The sequence below is a fragment of the Microtus oregoni genome, unplaced genomic scaffold, assembly GCF_018167655.1.
Source record: "Microtus oregoni isolate MIOR12 unplaced genomic scaffold, Mior012 000102F_ref0000329, whole genome shotgun sequence".
Classification (NCBI taxonomy): Eukaryota; Metazoa; Chordata; class Mammalia; order Rodentia; family Cricetidae; genus Microtus; species Microtus oregoni.
In genome coordinates, this window is record NW_024544716.1 from 1371093 (window position 1) to 1379747 (window position 8655).

General features: G+C 53.5%; 1 protein-coding gene across 5 annotated transcripts; it reads left to right on the top strand.

The window, feature by feature from the left end:
• The first annotated feature begins 239 nt into the window (after positions 1-239).
• Positions 240-5332, top strand: Plekhf1 (pleckstrin homology and FYVE domain containing 1). 5 transcript variants are annotated; one of them, XM_041644888.1, is made up of 3 exons: positions 320-478; positions 1742-1816; positions 3798-5332. In XM_041644888.1, exon 3 carries the CDS (start codon positions 3814-3816, stop codon positions 4633-4635), a length of 822 nt encoding a protein of 273 aa, XP_041500822.1. In that variant the 5' UTR covers positions 320-478; positions 1742-1816; positions 3798-3813; the 3' UTR covers positions 4636-5332. The 5 variants fall into 5 exon arrangements, with proteins under 5 accessions (XP_041500819.1, XP_041500822.1, XP_041500823.1 ...); XM_041644885.1 differs by lacking the exons at positions 320-478; positions 1742-1816 and adding an exon at positions 240-289; XM_041644889.1 differs by lacking the exon at positions 1742-1816 and having other exon boundaries at positions 320-474.
• The last annotated feature ends 3323 nt before the right edge of the window (positions 5333-8655 follow it).

The following is an 8655-nucleotide window of genomic DNA, read 5'->3' on the forward strand; positions in this document are numbered from 1 at the left end:
GAACGGGACTCCAACCAGGGACCAGTCCCGCCACCCCACGCATCCCGAACCCGAGCTGACCCGTTTGCCGTCCAGCGGTTCAACCCCACCCGCTCACATTTCTGAGGAACTCGGGCCTGCTCCGGCTCCGCCCCCGCCTGCGTTCCAGGGCTCCGATTAGCCAGGAGGCCCTCGAGAAGGCGTGACCAAATAGTTGGAACCGGGAGACGTGGGCGGCGCCGGACTTGGCAAGCCTGAGCGGTGACCGTAGGCGGACTGGCCGTGCTGGGTGCGCGGATCTCCGCGGGAGGTAAGCGTGCTACGGCACCGGGAAGCGCTCCCCTCCCGCCCGCAGGGGAACGGGTCGAGGTGGCCACGGGGATCGACGTCCCGGGACTCCACTGGAGCAGAGGGTGCTCGCTCCTTGCTGACTTGTGGGGGCTCCTTGGAAAGCGGTTGACAGCCGGGACTCGAGGGCCACGGAGTCCCCGAGCTGTGCGTAAGCTCTGAGCCGGGGGAGGGTCCTCCACAGAATCTCTGCCCGCACCTTGTCCTACCGGGAGTCATTACTTGGCCCGAGACGCCTTGGGGTGGGAAGGACGGTTCTCACTGTCCTCTGATTTGGCATCCTGAGGAGTTTGAGTTGGCGACTCTTCAAACAGGAAGTTACTGCGGTGGGACAGGGACAGGACTTTCTTAGGGAACACCTGAAGTGCAGAAGCCCCGTCTCCAGGCCTCAAGGTAGGAGGGGAAAAAAAGGCAGTTCCGAGTCACTCTAGAACGGGTGCCCACGCCTAGAGGGCACAGGCCTTGGAATTTGAACAGAGTTGGTATCAGATTCCACGGGGCTAGAGCCCACGGAGGAGGGACGATCAGTGCTGGGGTCAAGATCCCAGTGGTTTATGGACGCTGAACGCCTCACTTACTGTGCGTCCTGCCCACGTCAGCCCTCAGAACTGCCTACACTGACCAGGCCAGTTGCCTGAGCACTGGAACCTGGCCAACCCAGCCGCGCCAAGGGAGGAGGGGTTTGGCTTAGTGACCTGCAGGGTGGAACAGGCCACCCTGTGTGTCTGTAGTGAGAGAAGACACGAAGGTTGGGCAGTAGAAAAGACTACACACTCTGGAGTTTAAGAACTTCTGATTCTGGGTGTGGGGGGGGGGAATGTTTATTTTGTTTAATATGGAAGAGGGCACGCCTTTCAGGACTCATTCTCTCCTGGGAGTTCCTGGGATGGGATTCAGTCAGTCTTGGCTTCAAACACCCTTACCCTCTGAGCCGTTTTTTTGCCCAGCTAGGTTTTGTTTTGGTTTTTGAGATAAGATCTCTCTGTGTAGCCCAGAATGACTCTGAACGCTATCCTCCTGCCTCATCTTCTCAAGTGCTGAATTACAGGTGTGCACCCCAGGCCAAAGTTTTTCTTCTTTGCCTCAGAGCTTATTTGGAGACTTGGCCACTCGCCAAGGTTCTAGGGAGGTGGCTGTGAAGCGGCTTGGTGCTTCCTCCAGGTGCGTGTTTGAGGGGACTGAGTTAGATCAACCATGCTCTCTGTGCTTAATGTTGTCCCTAAGTAGCAGCAGGTGCTGAGAAACTGGCACCTAAGGGTTCATTTTACTTATTCTTTTTTCCTGAAGGAGGATTCCAGAAAAACCTCAGTGACTCACTACCCTTGCAATAACACTGACCTGTGAGCCGGCAAGATGACCCTACCTGCCCCTGTGACCTGATCTTTTACCCCTCCCTGTGCCCCCCTCCTTCCAGGACCCAGACCTCTCTTAGCGGCTGTACTACAGCAGGCAACGGGACCTGATGGCTATGGTCGGGACAGATGTGATTGTCAGTATCCATGAGTGCATCATACACGGGTCAAGGGTCAAAAAACCTGTTCTACAACGGACCAGAGCGTAAATATATTTTAGATCATGTTAGCCTGAATGTATTTCACTAAGGTCGCATTTAGGAAGGCTGGCAGTTGGCCAGATTGGGTCCTGGTTGTAGATAACATTTCCTCCTTGGTTATCTTCACTCACGTGTTTCTTAGTGATGGGCATCTGGGTTGCTTCTGCCTCTTGGCTTTTGTGGACACACACAAGAATATAGATATTCCTTCCAGTCCCTTTGGAGATAGAACCATAGTGAGAAATGTGGGTGAATGATAATTCTGTTTTTAATGGGGGGTGTCTATCAAGTGGTCCTCCTGTTGGTCCATTTATCCATCGTGTGAGGAGACCCTGTTTTGTTTTGTTTAATTTTTATTCATGTGTGTGTGTGACTGAATGCCACCTGTGTGTGAATGCCTCGGAGGCCAGAAGAGTACGTCAGATCCCTGGAGCTCCAGTTACAGGCAGTTGTGAGCCAGGCACCCACTGTGATTACTAGGATCCAAATTTTGTCCTCAGGAAGAGCAGTAAGTGCTCCTAACTGCTGAGCCATCGCTCCAGCCCAAAACCCTGTGTCTTATAATTCCCTCTGCTCCTAAGTGTTCCAGTTGTCTCTGCTACCCAGAAGCCACAGCACTGTTGCATCTACTGCCCCTGGGCCGTTCTGGCCTCTCCACAGTGAGATGTTATCCACATTGATCCTCAGCGCAGTGCCTGGTGGCTGTGGAGGTAGCATGCTGGCACATTAAGGGACACGCTGTAGGTTTGTCAGATCGTCCCTCAGCCAAGAACTGGTGATCAGGTGGCAGAATGACTTGGGGTTGCAAAGTTTGTTGCCAAGATCAGCAAACTAAAAATAGTCATTACATCAAGTGGTGTGGGCAGCTGTGTGTGTGTGTGTGTGTCACACACACATGCAGCTCAGGGACTGGCTGTGTATGTCTCAGCAGACCTTTGCATGTGGTAAGAGGTCAAATCACTCCAGCTTCCTCCCAGCAAGTAAGACCTGGGTCTCACAGGGAGGTTCATACATGTGGCACAGTTTTAAGAATTGTCAAGGGAGCCATTATCAAGAAAAGGCTACCGTTCTGCTGGAGCTAAGGAGTGAGTAGAGACAACAGAAGGTTATGTGCAGTAACCAGACAGGAAAAAACCGGGTGTTTTGCTTACTGGCCTGCTTGATTGGCTTGCACAGCCTCCTTTCTTTTAGAACCCAGGACCACTAGCGAAGGGGTGTCATCACCCACAATGAGCTGGACCCTCCCACATCAATCACTAAGAAAATGCCACCTGGTGCACGCCTTTAATCCCAGCACTTGGGAGGCAGAGGCAGAGATAAAGTTGCCCCGGGCGTAGATCATACCCAGCACATGGCCCCCAAGATGGCCATGGCAACCTTAGGCCACCCAGAACAGTTAGATACTTTGGAGGCAAATGAGAGATCACAGAGTCTGTGAACGGTTTGTATTCCGTTCATATTGTCTGACACACAGTGTTTAGCACGTGGACCCCCATTCTTCTGATCAAGACTGTCCCAGATCAGCGGATGGGAGTTGGAGGCTCACTATTCCAGCCTCCGTGCTCCTGATGCATGCCTGAAGTGTGCTCTACTTCCAAGGCTCCTCAGACCACTGAGTCTCTTACTTCTTGCAGTTAGCTCCTCATGGCTGTTTTCTCACTACCATCTACCTTCCACATACCTCCTGCAGGAGGGTCCCCTTCACCCACTCCACCCCCAATCATTTCTTCCACTTCTTGTATCAGGTCGGCCTCTGGAGCATTCAGTTTCCATGCCCGGGTGGCTGGGTAAGCTTGTGAGGCACAGTGGGATAATAGGTTTGTCTGGTTTGGTGGGTGAGTGAGCTGGCGTGGGGGGCATGAGCAGTGTTGTTCTGACTTCAAGGACAAGCTGATCGCTCCCTGTCTGCCTCCTACAGCCTAGCTACTGAGAAGATGGTGGACCACTTGGCAAACACAGAGATCAACAGCCAGCGGATCGCAGCAGTGGAGAGCTGTTTCGGGGCGTCGGGGCAGCCGCTGGCCCTGCCAGGCCGTGTGCTCCTGGGCGAGGGGGTGCTGACCAAGGAGTGCCGCAAGAAGGCCAAGCCGCGCATCTTCTTCCTCTTCAATGACATCCTGGTGTACGGCAGTATTGTGCTTAGCAAACGCAAGTACCGCAGCCAGCATATTATCCCCCTGGAAGAGGTAACATTGGAGACGCTGCCAGAGACCCTGCAGGCCAAGAACCGCTGGATGATCAAGACAGCCAAGAAGTCCTTTGTGGTGTCGGCGGCCTCCACCACGGAGCGCCAGGAGTGGATCAGCCACATCGAAGAGTGTGTACGGAGGCAGCTGTTGGCCACGGGCCGCCAGCCCACCACTGAGCACGCTGCGCCCTGGATCCCTGACAAAGCCACGGACATCTGCATGCGTTGCACACAGACACGCTTCTCGGCACTCACCCGGCGTCACCACTGCCGCAAATGTGGGTTTGTGGTCTGTGCTGAGTGTTCCAAGGAGCGTTTCCTGCTGCCACGTCTCTCCCCGAAACCCCTCCGTGTCTGCAGCCTCTGCTACCGAGAGCTAGCTGCGCAGAAGCGGAGCGAGGAGGCCAAGGAGAGGTACGGGGACTCTCCAGGACAGCCAACCCATCTAGGGGGCGCAGTCTGCGGGGCGTCCAGTGACGATGACTCCGATGAGGACAGAGAAGGTGACTGGCCCAGCCAGGTGGAGTTCTACGCTTCTGGTGTCTCTTGGTCAGCCTTCCACAGTTGACCCTCAGCTTCAGAGTGTCTGCATCAAACCAGTCCACTGCCCAGGGCTCCAAGAGTGCAGGTCCTGAACTTTGACTTTTGCTGGGACCCCTGCCCATGGTAGTGGGCCTGTGACAGGTGGCTGTTCCAGAGCCATTACCAGTGCCTTTCTGCTAGACAGCAACCTCCTACCGTCTTCTACTTCTGGTCAGATAATTGTCTTTCCATTTCACAAGGCCCAGAACATGGAACCCTTGGTGACCAGGCTACAGCTACAGCCCTTGGGGTTAGACCAGGCCAGGTGTCCCAAGCCTTAAAAGGCCATGGTTGAAGAGAGCCAATGGAAGACCAAACCAGAGCTGGGGTCCACTCCATTCTGAAGCTTGAGCTTCAGACCCCATTCCCACCTCTGCCCCTTAACAGTCACAGCCATGCCAGAGCAGAAGGCCTGTACACTTTCCACCATGCGGATGGCACCACCTGGCCACCGGGTCCTGCCAAGCTGGACCCCAGATGCACTGTGTGTGCCCTCTGGGCCCAGGTGAGCTGCCCCCTGAGCTCCCCCAACCCAGGGCCACCCATCAAGGTCTCATCTGGTGCCTGTTTGTCCTGCCCTCATCTCTATCTGCAGTCAGTAGAAGTGATGTCTTTCCTTAGGACTCTGGTTTCAAGGACAGAAACCCTATCCAGACTGACTCACCAATAAAAAACAAAAAAAGCCAAACAAACAAATCTTGATTGCTAATTCTAAGAGTACCCAAGTTTCAGATGCTGCTCAACTGAGGGACTAGGGACAACCATCACTGATACTGCCACACTGGGCATCCCTGGAAATGCCTCCCACCCAGTGAGACATTCATGCCACACTGTGTCTGGCTGCCCAAGAACAAAGCCCCATTCTGTTATTCTGATAGCCAGCCTGCCTGCCTGCCTTCCTTTTCTTTTGAGACAGGGACTTGCTATGTAGGGCTGATTCAAACTTGAGATCCTCTGGCCTCAGCCTCCCCGGTGCTGGGATTACCAGCGTGTACCACTACACCTGGTTTATTGGTGTGAGCTACCTAATGGGTGGTAAAGGAAACTAGGTATTTGTCTGGCTCAGCCTGATCCTTCTGGAATGAAAAGACACGCCTGTGTAGTCTCTGGCTCAGCCCCAGCAGACGGTGCCTATGATTTGGAGAGTGAGCCGCTAGCTTTGTGTGTAGACGAGAGAGCTTTACAGGGCCCTTCGGAAGCTATCTTTAAAGCTCTGCATGGCGATTCATGCCTGTGATTCCAGGGCTCAAAGAGCCAGGATTATGAGTCTGAGGCCAGCCCCAGCTACCTAAAAACCCTGTCTTGAGAAACCATGCTTTCCCTGACTACTTATGACTTAGTGCCTGGCTGTCCTTGCATGGAGTCCCTGTGTGTAGAGTGTGCTCAATGTCAGCTGTATGTGGGACTTTAGAGCTAAGAAAGCTTCCTCCAACTCTAGTACAGTGAATCCCTATTATCAGCAATCTCCCTTCCCCCCAGTACAATATTGTCTTTGTCCATGTTCTGATTCTGTAGGTTAGGTTCAGATTCCAAAACCTGCAGTTGACAGACGTGGTCACTCTTCAAAGAGAGCTGGAGGGGTAGACTATGGAGCACCGAGGAGCTGCCTGTTACCCCTCCTGTCCTGGCAGTGACAGCTGGGAAGGACTGGAGATGTGTTTGTTTGCAGCCCTTTCACTTTGTGGCCTCTGTCAGCCACACAGACTCGTTCAGGCTGCTTCTCCTGTTTGGGCAAAGGGCCAGGCAGGTTCCTAGGTGAAGAGCAGCTTCCTGAAGCTAGACCTGGTGTCTTCTCGGAAGTCCAGACAAGGCAGCCCCATCCCTTCCACTCATGGCTGGTGACTCACAAACCTCACTCCCTTGGAACCTTCCTTTCCTGGAAAATCAGCTGTTCCCGTAGACACACAGAACTGCCTGATGCTGAGCCTGGACATAGCCGCTGTCCTCAGCCACCTGGCAGACGAGCATGGTGGCGGGAACTGGGTGGTTGAGGCAGGCTGTGGGGGGCCGTGTGGCACTGTGGAGAGCAGAGAAAAAAGCTGGTTCATCCCTCAGTCCAGCTCCCTCTCCCATAGACCTAGGACAGGGATGTTACTTTCCTAAGCCTCCAAATGTTGGAGACCACAAGGGCCCCAGGTGGTCAGCATCCTTGGGAAGGTCTTCATTGATGCAAAGCTGCTGAGACTTGCCATGTTCCCTGCCTGTGAATAAGATGGGCTTGGCTCTCACTTGAGAGGGGAGACTAGAGGTTGGCACTAGATATACAGGGGCACATTCTGGGTGAAGAGAGTGAGCCAGCCAATAGCGAGACAGCAATAGTGAGCCAGCCAATAGCGAGACAGCACTCGAGTTATTGGCAATGACTAGGGTCAAGGCCCTGAAGCGGGAGGGGCCCATGTGTCCTGGAGAAACATGGTGGGGTCAAGACAAATGACAAGAGACCCCCACTCAGGACCACAGTGACTTCCACAGGCAGCAGTCTGTGCTCTGATGGCTTTGCAGTGTGACTTGTCCGCAGATGGCTAGAAAGTGGAGAAGTAGGCAGGCGTGGTGACCGTGTGGCCAGAAGCCAGCCTGGGATATCCAAGGGAGGGTAATCTATCAAAAGTCCATCCTCTGCTCTTTCTGCCAATGGTGGTGGGACACTTTCATGTCCTCCCTTCTGCCCAATTCTTCTACTGAGATACTGAGGGAGCTCCCAAGAGCCAAATGACTGCTAGGACCCTTGTGTGAGACCAAGTGACACCTAGTATCCCCCACTGCTGAAGCGTAGAGGGGAACAAACTACAGGAATGAAGGCCTCGAAATAAGATGTATAAGGAAACAAAATGTTGAGCCTGTATGGAAGAGGAGACCTGTGCCCTGGTCGCTATAGCCGTCATTGTACACAAAACATCTGGGGGTGACCCTGTTCAATCTGGGTGGTCAGCATATACTTGGGTACCATGATTATCCTAGTGATAGTCACAACAGCCGATATGGAGCTAGCCTGGGTGTCCATCAGCACATGAACAGATAAAGATAATGTCATGCACACTGGAGATCTATCCAGACACCAAGGAGAAGGGCATTGCGTCATTTGCAGAGAAATGGATGGAACTGGAGATTGCCATGTGAAACCAAACAAGCCAGACTCAAAGATCGCATGTTTTCTCTCACAGGCAGTGTCTTAATTTTTTTAAGGAAAAGATAAGAATGTAGACGGTACTATTTAAGAAGAGAAAGGGGGTGAATATGATCAAAGTGTTTGATAAGGATGTGTAAATGTAACAAAACAAAAGAAAAGAAAAAAAGCTAGCAGGTGCCCATAGAATGCAGCCTGGGAAGTGAAGGAACCGTGGGGGAGATCGTCCTCAGTCCCTAGCTGAGGCACCGTGGTCAGCCAGGCTGGGATCCAGGCTTGCAAGAGTGCTATTGAAGCTGTCTCAGCTAAGGTGCTGAATCAAGGCTATACTGCTGACCTTTGCCCCTGGCTGCCGCCTACCCAGGAACTCGCACCTCAGCTCTTTGCCAGTGTCTTATTTACCCAGTACTGAACTAAAGGCCAACAGGATCTGAGAGCTATGTCTGATGGGTTGGGGCCAGGCTTCACTCTCTTGCCCATGGCTCTGTTCACAAGGCCTGGCAAGGGCTCAGGAACCCACTGTCCTGCCAGCTGAGTCTCCCTGGAATGTGTCCTCCCAGCTGTGTGAATACTGTCCCTGCCAGGAACATGTGATCCTCTGGCAGCATTTGGTTCTTGGGAGGGGGTCTGCCTTGCTTGTCCTGGAAATCGAGAGAGAGACAAGGGAGCTCTGAGGCCAGGACCCTGCAGCGTGGGAACTTGCGCCTCAGCATTGTCTGAGGCAGCTGTGCAGAGTCCAGCCCTATGGAGTTCTGAGGCAGGCGGCAGGTTGCAGCTGGGGCCCAGTGCGTCAGAAACAGGCTGCTCTTGCAGTTCAATGGGGTCCAATCTTTGCACAGGATTCAGATACCAGGAGAGGCTGTGCAAAGGACATGGTTAGGG

What these genes read in the sequence shown, in the direction of transcription:
- Plekhf1 (XM_041644885.1), top strand. Translation starts at nt 3,814, where the DNA reads ATGGTGGACCACTTGGCAAACACAGAGATCAACAGCCAGCGGATCGCA.